The sequence below is a fragment of the Leopardus geoffroyi genome, chromosome C3, assembly GCF_018350155.1.
Source record: "Leopardus geoffroyi isolate Oge1 chromosome C3, O.geoffroyi_Oge1_pat1.0, whole genome shotgun sequence".
NCBI classification, from domain to species: domain Eukaryota; kingdom Metazoa; phylum Chordata; class Mammalia; order Carnivora; family Felidae; genus Leopardus; species Leopardus geoffroyi.
The window spans coordinates 31,726,043-31,739,791 of NC_059338.1; the positions used below are offsets into that span (position 1 = coordinate 31,726,043).

Below are 13,749 nucleotides of genomic sequence, written 5' to 3' on the forward strand. Positions count from 1 at the left end.
TATCTTCATAGAATTATGTTAGCTAATGAATAGCCTACAAAGTGTATCATCTTGCAGTGCTACATAAAATTAATCTCTCCCTTTAACATTGTATAAATGTAGGGTTGCTATTATTTCTGAAATTCATATGGGCTCTGAATCACTACAGGACAGTGAATTGAAACATATAAAAATCTGTAGAAATTCAGTGGGTTTTAGTAATATGACTAAACTTGTCATTGATTTGACTGATTTTTGACCTTTTCTAACTTCCTGCAGTTAAATTGTGAATAAATATTTTGTGACCTCTTGAAAGAACAAATAGAGTTTATTTCCTACTGATTCTCACCAAAGAGAAATTTGACTTCCATGATTGAATGCTACTTTAAACAAAGGGAAAGCTGTCAAGCATGTTTTATTTACAAAAATAACTTGTTTCATTTAAAAAGTCATTTTATAAAACTAAAACAGATTGTGATCCCAGATGAGAAACATTAGTCCATCTTCAGGGAAACCCACATACTTGCACACACACACTGAAAAATCCAGACCAAAGTTTCCTGCTTTTATATCACTGCTATATATTTACTCACATAACTGACATGACCCTAGATGTTGAAAAAAATGCTTCTTGTATGTTGAACCAAACGTGATTTGTTATGGTGTTCGTGTGTTCTTCAAGAGGGAAGCAGAGTTATTTCGGGTTGCCAGATATTCAAAGATAGTATGGGGATCAAAGTCAAGGTGCAGCGTCTGAGACAAAGATCTCGTGGATTATTAAAGACTTGTCACCTAATCAGTGCATCCCTGTGGGAAATGAATAGTGTGGAGGGGGAGGAAAGCATTTGTTTTTTTAAAGATGCTGTCAAAATAATAATTGCTACAGTGTTCTACAGGGTGTTACTTTAAGTAACCTACAGCTCTTTGCTATTGTTTATGAAGGTCCACTCCAAGATGCAACAAATGATGGAAAATTCGTTGGCCAAGGCGATTTAAAGTAACTCAAAACAGATAATAGATGACCATTAAGTTTAGTTTTTTATTTCTGTTAATTATGAAAAAAATCCAAATTTATGGTATTAAATCTTCTGCATATTTACCATCCCTGAAAGCAAACAATTAAATATCAGTGGGAACTCCTTTATAAAAGGATTTACTACCTGTGAATTTCTTATAAATATAATAATTCATTTCTCTCCTTTCTTTTTGATAACTTATAACACATAACAAAATCCATGAAATGTAATTCATGAGGGATAATACCGTCTGAGTTAATGAAATATCTGAATTATTGATTACCAGTAAAAATTCACAGTACACAGTTACCCAAGTATACCACCAGGAAACACTAGCTTTGAGCCTATGTCAACCAGTGGGATGGACAGGTTCTGTGGGTATCCTGATACTATTCTACTTTTCATTCCAGGCCTTAATAATGGGCAGATTGGTTCCTTTCCTAGTGCCACATTTTGTTCCCCCTTCTCAGGGTATGTATGCAAAAGATTACACAACCATAACAATTCAAGACAATGCTTATACTTTTTGATGGTTCATCTGCCTCTATAGATCTGATTTGCCTGCTGTATACGAGAATGTTAATGAACCCAATAAGCCCTCCTTTCTTGGAAAATTAAATATGTATACCAGAGGTCCCACTTTTATTATGGGAAGAAGGTGTATATGAACCAAGAAAGCACTGGTTTTTCTAGAGGGAAATGCATGTGTGATTTCACATGGAACATCCATTTCCAGTTACCTGGCATTCTAAGTTTGGGGACAGCTGGGTCAGAAGAACCAAGCTCCCTTGGACTCACTTACCAGAGAAAGTGAGTGAGTCATACTCTCCATAAATGTGGTTTGGATTTTATGGTGCCCTGTTAACTTGTTTCAAATACTGATTGATGGGTCCTCTGACAAACACACTGAAATGTGATCCAAACAGTAAGAACTTGTTCTGATTACCAAATCGAAGGACAATGGAACAGTGACATTTGTGATTTATTGTTGTGTTTTATTTCCTGGCACTCACTTTAGCGATGAGGTGATCTTTGTTTATATGTACTATGAGAACAATCCTTTCCCATGGATGTTTAAGAGCATGTTTATTTTGTATAATAACTTCAATGTTATGAGTTCAGCTAAGCTTACTATGTTGTGAAGTGTTGTTGAGTGTATGTTACACGTGGTTTTGTTTTTGTTTTCATTTTAATCATGGCTAAAGAAAAGACAGAAAATAAATTCAGATTATTTTCTTCACTAATTTTTCAAAACACACAAACCAAGTTGATACTCAGAGCCAGAAGAGCAAAAGGTTATGAACATAGCCTATGGTGCCAGTAAGAGCTGCTTCAAATCCTGGGTCTGTCACTCACTAGATGTGTTACAACAGGCCAGGTACCAAACTTTTCTAAAGTTTAGAAAACTTTTCTAAAGTTTATAGACAGTTCCTTGTCTATAAAATGGAGATACCAAGAGTCTGTGCTCTATAGAATTTTTCTTGGCAAACAAATGAGGGTAAAGCAATTAATAAAATACCAGGCATGTATTATGCTTCAATAAACATTAGTTATTACAATAATTTTTATTTTTTTTGGTTAAAAGTAATGACATAGCATGAATATCCTTTGGGCTAGTAGTGAACCAACCAACCAAACAAACAAAAAAACAAAAAACAAAAACAAAACAAACAAACAAACAAAAAAGCCAATGTATTTGCCAAGAAAATGTAGGGAGAAATGTTAAGAAGTTTACTGAAGAATGATTACAGAAAATGGACCCTTAGCAAAATTAATCTTTTCACCTGAAGTTGGAAATGAAAGATCTGAGTTCTGAATGTGTCTTCTGGAAGAACCTTTCAGATTGTTCCAGTTGTAAAATTTGTATAAGAGAATGAAAGCACAGCCTTTTCTACTTATTTCAACAAATATACTTTTCCTTTGAAGTTGTACATGTGGAAGTCTTCATATCAAGGAATATGTTACAATTAAGCAGGGGCAATTACCACCCATTTATTTTGACCTAATATAGTTCAATGAGAACATTTTATAACAAATCTCCAGTGTAAAGTAAAAATTAAGATCAGTCCTAGTTAGTTAAAAGAAATAATAAACTTTATATTTTGTGGTTTTGTAGCAAAATGAGATATGAAAATTTCACTGTACATGTATTGGAGTTTTGGGTAGAAGCTTACACTTCTAAAATTACCATTGCAAAGACATTCAGCTAATCACTACACACAGTTTTACAATTTCAAGGGACTATTAAAATGTATACCTCTTTGCTGAAAATATTTATCACTGTAAAATGTTAATGACTTGGGAGCTCAATTTTTTAAAAGATTTTATTTTTTAATGTTTATTTAAGAGAAAGAGAGAGAGCACAAGCTGGTAAGAGGCAGAGAGGAAGAGAGAAAATACCAAGCAGGCTCCACGCTGTCAACACAGAGCCTGACACAGGACTCAATATTACGAATGGTGAGATCATGACCTGGGCTGAAATTAAGAGTCGAACACTTAGTAGCTGAGCCACCCAGGTGCACCTTGGGAACTGAATTTTAAGAACAGTAAATGTATCTTTTATTTCCAATGATTCCTGGTACCAGAAATAAAATAAACTTTAAAAGAAACATAACCTAGTCTCTTTTAGCCCAATAAATATAAAACGGGATCCACAGCCCTGTCCCTAAAATGGACCAGATTTTATTAAATTGGAACTTTGCACTCAATTTTTCTAACTAGATCTTGGAATTACTAATGGCAGTACCAAACTTTAGAAAGTGAGTCTTTTCTACCTCATGGTAGATTCTCTAGGAACGCAACCGGTAGTCATAGACATGAGTCTATAATTCACACATTATTTTTTTTCAAATAAAAATCATAGACATATAATTCTATGTTCTAATGCAGTGAGCCCTACCTTCTGACTGGTATATATTCTCAAGGATTAGTGGGCCTTCTGACCTCCTAGTCTATCTCTCCCTTTACCACAACTTCTCACTTGAAGAAGAAAACAAAAAAGTTTCCAACTTGCTTCTTAAACTAATAGAAACTACCATGGATCTATTTTCTAACTATTTATTTTGTTATCTTCTCAAAAGGACGGACTCAAGTGGAAAATACACATTAAAAATACACAGCATCTACATTTGGAAGATGTCACTTGCAGCTGAAACCTCAGAGGAAAACTTTACCTGTAGACTATTTAAAATTCAGAACTTTTGCTGTTTGTATTTTGAAGCAGCTCACAGATAAATAATCACAGTTAACACCAGTCTACTGCATATTAAAACTGTGAATTTTAACATTATCTAGTAAATGGAGACTGATCACATTTCAGTTGGAGAAACCAAGGTATAAAAGTCTGGGTGATTAATTAAAGCAAGCTTTATTTCTTTCTGTTGCCCATGATGGATGCTTCTCAACCCCCTTTTCTTATTAATAAGTAAGGAGACAGTAAATAAACTCAGTATAAATTAGAAACTATTGTTTCATTCTAAAATTCACCTCTTCTCATAGTTAACAAGGTACTATCCAATAATGTAAGAATTGATTCCTAATTTCACATGTCCAATAAAAGAATTAGAAAGATGAACATAAGATAAATTGAGTTGAATGGAAAGCAACTGATGATGTATAGTTAAGACACTTAAAATCAGTCAGGAGAGAGAAGATACAGAAAACTGAGCCAAACTAAAGGTAGTGGAATTAATGTAATATGCTGATGCAGAATTCACCAAAAAGAGTGTTCTTCATTACTTTTTGAAAAATACCATTTTTCTTAATTTTTTTTATAGATCCTAAGCAATTGTTAGACCATGGATCTTTTAAAGCAATTGAGACCTGTGACATTGCTGTACAGATGTTCATTGCATTAAGCTTATATTTTAGTATGTGCTTACATGGTTTATATATGAACATGTAACACAATATGTTACATATAAGAAAATATAATGATTGGATTTTATTATGATTATTGATGTCAATCTCTGGTAAAAGCAGTCTAAGAATTTTTTAAATTTTTATTTACATTCCAGTTAGTTAATATACAGTGTAATATTCGTTTCAGGTGTACAATATAGTGATTCACTTCCATACATCACCCTATGCTCATCATGACAAGTGCCCTCCTTAATACCCATCACCTATTTAACCCATGCCCACACCCACCTCCCCTCTAGTAACCGTCGGTTTGGTCTCTGTAGCTAAGAGTCTGTTTCTTGCTTTGTCTCTCTCTTTCTCTTTCTCTTTTTTTTTTTTTCCCTCTGCTCATTTGTTTTGCTTCCTAAATTCCACGTATGAGTGAAATCATGGTATTTGTCTTTCTCTGATTGACTTATTTTGTTTAGCATAATACTCTCTAGCTCCACCCAAGTCATTGCAAATGGCAAGATTTCATTCTTTTTTAATGCTGAGTAATACTCCATTGTGTATATGTATCACATATTCTTTATCCATTCATCAATCAATGGACACTTGGGCTCTTTCCATAATTTGGCTATTGTAGTCTAAGCATTTGAGAAATTCAAAGCAAATGCACTTCTGTTGTGATGAGCACTGGGTGATGTATGGGATTGTTGAATCACTATATTGTACACCTGAAAGTAATACAAGACTATATGTTAACTATACTGGAATTAAAATAAAGTAAAATAGAATGGGTAAAAACAAAGTAAATGTACTTGGGTGAAAGTCAAGGATAAATTTTAGCATGGAAAATATGCATGTGCAATATTACATTTCTCATATCGGGATTGCATTCCATAAAAATAGCTAGATTAGGTTTCAAATGTAAATATTTCACACAAATACATTTGCATAATTCTATTTTTATCCTACGAATATTAATATCTATTGCATTTGTTTAAAGATGTTTATTTAAATTCAACTACAACACACATAATTTTTGGTCAAAAGTATCAAGCAATGAATTTCACATATTATACAGAGATTACTGCAAAATTATAAACACCATGTGAGTATAACAAGATAGGCTTGCTTGAAAATTTTAAATTAGATTAAATGAGCTTGAAAGATAGGGACTAAATGCTAACATATGGAATGTAAGATTTCCAAATGTTAATATAGTTAACTTTCTTGTAGTAACTACACAAACACACACACACACACACACACACACACACACTACTTTTATGTCTATTTCTAGAAGTAAAATAGTAAACTATAAGATTTATATGAGTAGAACAAGGAGGACATCTTGAGGTCGTTTCAGAAATGTACATTTTATTCTTAGATCCCACACACAATTTATGATTTAAAAAATAGGTCCTTTAAGCTAAGTTAATATGTTCAACATAAAATGGGTTTTTTCTACAAAAAAAGGCAAGGTTTCTCAAAAGCGCTTAAATTCACTTAAAAGCATCCTCTCTCCCTTTCCTGTTGCCATCTCTGTTTCTCTCTGTCTCTGTCTCTGTCTCTCTCTCTCTCTCACACACACACACACACACATACACACACACACAATCTAAGTCTACAAAGACGTTATTTTTTGCTTAATGGTGGGTAAAATTTTAACATATGCAAAAGACTGTACAAAACATTTTAGCAAAACTATCTTAAATATGTTTCTACTGTAGCAAAATAGAAACTTCTCACAAATATTTGTCCAATGCACTTCATTAATCCACTGTTTATCTATTTTGCCATCCTACTCCTAGAAAAATAGAAATAACACAACACAATGAGTCCTGTATACATCTTTTCCTATGCACTTTGAGTTAAACCTGGACTCGCAGGACCATTGGCAGAATGTTCTGGCTCCTCAGGGCTACTTGTGACTTTAGCACCTTCATCTTCTTTATTTCCTTCATTGGCGTTATCAAGGGCATCAGGTGAACTAACACAATTAGCATCCTGTTTTGCTTTGTCCAATTCATTATCAAATTCAATTTTATCTTCTTGATTGTTGCTTTTCTTTATTTGTCCATTCTGGGCAGGATAGGCACTAGCAACGATATCGTATAGGAATTGGTATTGCTCCTAGTAAAAGAAAGAAGCAAGTAAGATTATGTAATTATTATAAAGGAGGTTTATGTAATTATTTATATATCAGATGAAAATTAGCAAGAACTATTAATTTACTTGGAAGTCTTGGTCATTCTTACTTGTTCATTCCCCTCACAGGCCACGAGGTGTCTCATTTCCATGACATGGCCCAAGATGCCACTTTTTGAGGTTAATGCTTCAGGAAGCCTATCTTGATCTCCATAGGTTAAATTAAGTGCCCTCATTTGTGTCCTTCTTATAATCTCTGTCATTTCAACTACTACACTGTTTAATAAATATCTGCCTTTTCCTCATGCTAAATGGTGAGTCTTTTAATGGCAAGAGCACATAACAGGCACTCAGTACACTTTTAAAATCAATATATGCAAGTTTAGTGTCATACATAATTAAAAGCTGCATATATTTGAGTGAGTAGCTAAGTTTATATGGCGACTGGTTATTAATTTCCAGATTGCCCTCTGCCAGCTGCAGAAGATCCATGCTTGATTGATTACAAAACTGCCACACTTATTATCCTCTCTGAATCCACACTTCTTTGCAATGTGACTTTGCAGACCCTTTCGAAAAGAGGCGGGGTCGATCTCCACATTCTTAAAGCTGAGCTGCCCCTGTGACTTGCTTAGACAAGAAAACACAGAGGAGGACACATTGTGCCAGTTTCAAGACTAAACCTCAAGGGGTCGTGCGCCCTGCCACCCTACTCCTTGGAGCTCTACCGTTTTTACGTGAATATGCGTGGGCTTGTCTTTTGGAGACAGAGAGACCTGCATTCTACTCATCCCTGTTGCCAGAGCTAAGTGCCAGCGACTGCCAATCTGCTGGTCGTAGAGATCATTTTGGACAAGCCAAGCTTAGTGGACATATCAACAGCAGCAAACCTATCAGTGAGCTTGGTCTAGATTGGCTGAACCTGACGTCATTGGCAGAAAGATTTCATTGCTCCAATATACTATTGAACTATAATAAATGTGTTTTTTTTTTCTGCCACTAATTTTGGAGTGCTTTGTTACACAGCAATACACATTAATACAGGAGTAAAGATGGGGGAAATTAGGGAATTCATGAGCGCTTGAAGAAATGTCTGACATGAATTGCCATAACAAATTGCTGGCAAGCTCCAGTTAGGTCTCTTATTTATATTAATGATAATTTCATGTGAATCGTCATGTAAAAAAGGAATATAAAAAAGAATAGAACAGTGAATAGAATACAAGAAAAGGAAAAGAAAGGAGAGGATTGGAGAAGAGGGAGAGAGAAGAAAGCGTCAGAATAAAAATGCAAAACACATCAAAAACAGCTCTAAGGTCTACTTACAAATGTGGGAACCATTCCTGGTCTAGCTCTGCGCAGAGATTTTACTACTTGAAAAACATCTATCACTTCTTCTGTTTCTGCACTTTCCAAGAGATTTAACAAAGCACAAAACAGTCCTGTTTGCTGAGATCCATCTCTGTAAGAGGAAAAAAAGATTTAAAAAGAAAATAATTCTACATTTTATGGAAAAAGTTATATTAGAATAAAAACTGAAAGGGAGAGATAGAATGCATTCTTCACTTCATGTTTATTGTAATTATAGTATTCCAATCTTGTAAGAGCAAAACATTTCTGCTAAATCCATTTTTCGGACAAACTTTTTTCAGTTTGAGATTATAATAATCTTATACTTAAAAAAATAATTGTCTTAAGCTTTAAGCATATTTTTTCCTCTGTTTAACACCTTATAGATCATAATGCATTTTTATTTACATCTGAAGTTATTAGGACAACTTTCATAATTCCAATTTGCAGATGAGGACATCGAGATTTAGGAAAAATAAAGACATGACTAGAAATCAATGAAACCAGAAATCCTGGACCCAATATTTTGTATATTATTAGAATGCATGCTTTTTCTCCTCTCTTCTGTTTCTCTAATGCTTTTACAAATGTCCACATTTCTGGATCAATAGAAAACTGATGCTTGGTGAAATTTTTCATTAAAAAGAGGACAACTCGATAATTTACCTAACTGTGAGAAGCATGTTACATTATAATAAATATTCAATTTAAAGAATATGTTATTAGCAGGATTTTATTTATTCAAGTCTTTTCAATTAATATACAACTTATAATATGTTTGCTGATGGCAAAGCATTCATTCCTCTGGATTCTGTTAACACCTAATAGAGTGGATCAGTGCATGGAAGCATAAATAAAATGTAATATCCATCCGTCTGTTCATGCATCCTTCCATTCATTCATTAACTCATCCAGGACATATGACATTCCAGATTCAATGTTAGGCACTGGGACTGAAAGATGATATGACACTGGTAGTAAGAAATTTACAGACTAAAATGATTACACTATAATCATTTCTATCATATTTCTGTAAGAGCTATGCTGTGGGAGCAAACCTGAGAGAGTGACTGATTCCACAAGAGGCTTTCAGTGTGGGCCTGCATTTTATGTATTAGCATAAATAATCTCACGGGAAGTGTGGACCATGAAGTCAAGCATTATGAAGATTTTTTAGAGAATATGCTATCAAATCCCACCCACCCGCAGTGAATGAGGAGAGGCACATTCTTGTGATGCTTAGTTCCTTCAGTGGAATTCTTCTTGGGAAGTTTTTCTTTGAGAATCTGAATCATAGAGATTAATTCTTTGGGTTCTGGAGGAAGCTCATCCACATTCCAGTTATTATACTGGTACTGGTACACAGTCCGAAAATCTTTCCTCTAAAACCAGAAAAGAAGAGAACATTAACTCACATAAGGTTCAGTCCCTCTAATAACTTGATGGTCACATTTTCTTCACAATTACTTTCATTTAACTCATCTTAAATTTATAATAAAACATTATATACATTTTGCTTTACTTTTATAGAGTAATGTTTATTAGTTCTTCTACCAGACCAATCACCAGATCAAAAATATATACTCCTGAAATTATTTATGTACCTTGGAATGTCTCAGTTCAAATACACGGAGGGTATAAGCTGCAGATTGGTTGGTGTCTTTCATATCAACTTGTATATCTCCATATGTCTGCTTTCCTTCTCCCCAGTACTGAGCACAGACTTCCTAGATAAGAAAGAACATGGTTCAACACCTTCTTCACAAGTGTTCTGTTTGCTTTTTTTTTTTTTTTTTTTTTCAACGTTTTTATTTATTTTTGGGACAGAGAGAGACAGAGCATGAACGGGGGAGGGGCAGAGAGAGAGGGAGACACAGAATCAGAAACAGGCTCCAGGCTCTGAGCCATCAGCCCAGAGCCCGACGCGGGGCTCGAACTCACAGAGCGCGAGATCGTGACCTGGCTGAAGTCGGACGCTTAACCGACTGCGCCACCCAGGCGCCCCTCTGTTTGCTTTTTAACACATTGAGATCACCTCTTACTGTCTCCATCTCTCTCCTCTCTCTCTTTCCTCCCATTCTATTAAGTTGAAATTACTAATTGTGTTCTAAAATTAAAAGTTGTCCATAAAACTCTACAATCTATCTTAAGTATCTTGGACATCCATTCTACAATACCTGGTGTTTGCTTGTGCAAATCAAGGGAACTGAGAAATACCCAAAGTGGCCAGGACATCACTGGAGTGGCTCTGTCACTGCTAGTGTAGGTCTTTGAGATTTGTTCCTCCCTTCCATACCCTTATTATCACCTCTTCAAAATTTGTAGATTGAGCTGGTGTTGATCATGACCCCTGCCATAACAAGTCTCACTGTCCCTTCAGTGGTCTTTGAGGAAGGAGATTTCATCCTTTAGTGCTTTGTCGCTGTATCTTGATGACCAACACCATGAGCAGTTTTTTATAAGTTAACTGCAAATCTAAGTAAAGGGTCAGATTGAAGAGTAGGTGGGTCACAAAAGTGTGTTCTCTCTCTGCAAATGGCTCTGTACCAACTACAGTCCCACAACTTCTGACAACAACAGGCAGATGCCTAAACTACCATTTCATTTTCCAGTTTTCACAGTTTGATGAAAAAAATAATTGCTAGAATAGCATGCTGGAATTCCTAACAAGTTATTTAAAAAAAAAAAAAAAAGTAGGGTGCCTAGGTGGCTCGGTTGGTTGAGCGTCAGATTGTGGTCTGGGTCATTATCTCGTGGTCCATGAGTTTGAGCCCCATGTGGGGCTCTGTGCTGACAGCTTGGAGCCTGTAGCCTGCTTCGGATTCTGTGTCTCCCTCTCTCTCTGCCCCTCCTCTACTTGCAGTCACGTGTGCTCTCTCTCTCTCTCTCTGTCTCTCTTTCTCAAAAATAAATACAAACATTTAAAAAAATAAAAAGGAAAAGAAAAAAAAACCCATAAAATAAAAACAACATTCTATGTCAGAGATAGGGAAACAAAGAGAAGACAGAGAGAAAGAGAAGGCATATAACTGCATGCTTATGAGAGTGTTCATTAAATAGGCTTTAACATAGGGGCGCCTGGGTGGCTCAGTCAGTTAAGCGTCCAACTTCAGCTCAGGTCATGATCTCTCGGTTTGTGGGTTCGAGCCCCGCGTAGGGCTCTGTACTGACAGCTCGGAGCCTGGAGCCTGCTTTGGATTCTGTGTCTTCCCATCTCTCGGCCCCTCCCATGTTCATGCTCTGTCTCCCTCTGTCTCTTGATAATAAATAAATGTAAAAAAAATTAAATAAGCTTTAACATATGCCATATAATGTGTTAGGTGCTAAAATTAAGTAAAATCTACCACCAGAGAAATTTAGATAACTCAAAGTATTAAGCGGAAGATCAAATACATGTCATAGGCATTAAGCAGATCAAAATAGACCTTAGGTTCACCTCCAACTATAGAATTTTATAATGCTGAATATTACATGAACGTAAAGAAGGCAGGATTTAGATAAATTTTTAAGGAGTTCTATCTAAACTCCTAAATATAAGGAGTTCATATATCTAAATGTGCCCTCTATCCCCATTTTGATCCAAAGGATCAAAATGGGGATAGAGGGCACATTTAGATATATGAAATGCCAGTAAATTAAGTCTCAGTGATGAAAATGTAGATTGTGTGTTAAGATTCAGTCAGAAAACCTTCTTCTCCAGAATAGAAATTATGGAAAACATAAAAGTATGAAGAAAATGGAAAGATATATGAGGGTCTGATTATTGAGGGTCTTCAATATCAAACTGAGGAGTCTGGTTCTCATCTTGAAGAAAATAGGAGGAAAACGTGTCAGTTGCTACTTGTTTGTAGCAAGGAGCGACACAGAGACAGCTGTGCATTAGATGATCCACAGTTGGAGGTGGCTGGGTGGCTCAGTTGGTTAAGCGTCCGACTTTAGCTCAGGTCATAATCTCACGGTCTATGACTTCAAGCCCCACATGGAGCCACTTCAGATCCTCTACCCTCCTCCCCCTGCCCCTCCCCCAACCCCCCCCCTCTCTCTCTCTCTCAAATAAATAAATAAAACAAAAAAACAAACAGACAAACAAAGTTGATCCGCAGATGGTGTGCAGTACCAGACAAGGGCCACATGAGAGATGGTCAGAAACCAGACATGAGTTGCTAGAAGCCAACACTGGGATGGAAGATGGTAAGGATGAACAAAGGCAACTGTGTGACAGAAGGGTCAAAAACACTTGGGTATATCCAGCAAGTAATCCAAGAATGGCGAATGATATTTTATGACAGAAAAACAAAAAATATTCTTAAAAGTACAAACCTGGTCTCCATTCTTCAGCCCTGTCAGCATAACAATAACTTTGACTTTTCTTTGGAATATCATCTGCCAAAAGTCGCCAATGGTCTCTTTTAGTGGTCCCTGAGCAGCAATCATCACTTCAGGTTTCCAGTAACTCTTTAAAAGAGAGAGAGAGAGAGAAAGACAGAGAATCTGTTACTCTCGCTCACTGGTGAGAGAGCAGTGGATTCTTAACATAACTATTTGGAAATATTGTCACTTAATTTGATATCCATGCTTTCATATAAAAACATTAAGATTCTTAGGTCCTAGAAACAATGTGGCATCTTTATGTAAAATACTTATTTGGTTTATGACAATACTTAGCTAATAGTAAGAAATCAAGTTTAGAGCATACACTATCCTAACAAAACTAACAAGTTTTCCCTTCCAAAAAGTTTTAAAAAGTTAATGTGGTTGAAAAAGAAAATACATAAGCATTTCAAATTATCTTCATCATGTCTCTACCTAATTGATGTATTTTCTCAAACTGTATTATTTTTCAAACTAATATGAAGAGTCATGTTTGTCATAAATTGTAACCAATAAGCATTGTTTTATTTTGTATCAACCCATTAAGTTTGGATATCTTTAAGTCTTTCAGTAAGTTAAAATATAGTATTAAAAATTAACACTTTTTTATCAATCAATATATAGTTATGGCTAAGCTCATAATTCTTTTATAAATTCACTTAATGAATGGCCATAGTAATATAGTAGATTTTTCAAAGGGTTAGATCCTGGGCTTTGGAAATTTAAGTACCTACCATTATAAATGACGCATTGATGTATTTACTTGTTTCCTCTGAGTCACTGTCATCATCAGAAGATTCATCTGAATCATGCTCACTCTCTTTGCTCATCTCTAGTTCATGTTTAAGTGGCACTCTGTTAAAGTCATCTATGTAAAATAAATTAGTAGTAAGTCTTTCTTTAAAAAATCAAATCTCTGCTTGATTGTCAGGTAGAAATTAGAGAAGTGACAGATTGCATCATGGAAATTTACTAATCTATATGAAATGAGACCCTACATAAAATTCAGTTCTTAGTGATTAACAGATTATAAAAATGC

The 13,749-nt window shown here is 35.3% G+C and overlaps 1 protein-coding gene across 5 annotated transcripts in view; it reads right to left on the reverse strand.

Annotated features, from left to right (window-relative positions):
- Positions 1-5,833: 5,833 nt before the first annotated feature.
- The window catches only part of PTPRC (protein tyrosine phosphatase receptor type C), a 124,668-nt gene continuing 116,752 nt past the window's right edge, over positions 5,834-13,749 (reverse strand). For all 5 annotated transcript variants that reach the window (XM_045456646.1, XM_045456645.1, XM_045456644.1 and 2 more), the window contains 6 exons: positions 13,445-13,578; positions 12,660-12,794; positions 9,944-10,066; positions 9,543-9,721; positions 8,316-8,451; positions 5,834-6,974 (listed from right to left, as the gene is read on the reverse strand). In XM_045456646.1, coding sequence (XP_045312602.1) covers positions 6,699-6,974; positions 8,316-8,451; positions 9,543-9,721; positions 9,944-10,066; positions 12,660-12,794; positions 13,445-13,578 — 983 coding nt within the window. In that variant the 3' untranslated portion in view covers positions 5,834-6,698. The remainder of the gene's footprint in view (positions 6,975-8,315; positions 8,452-9,542; positions 9,722-9,943; positions 10,067-12,659; positions 12,795-13,444; positions 13,579-13,749) is intronic.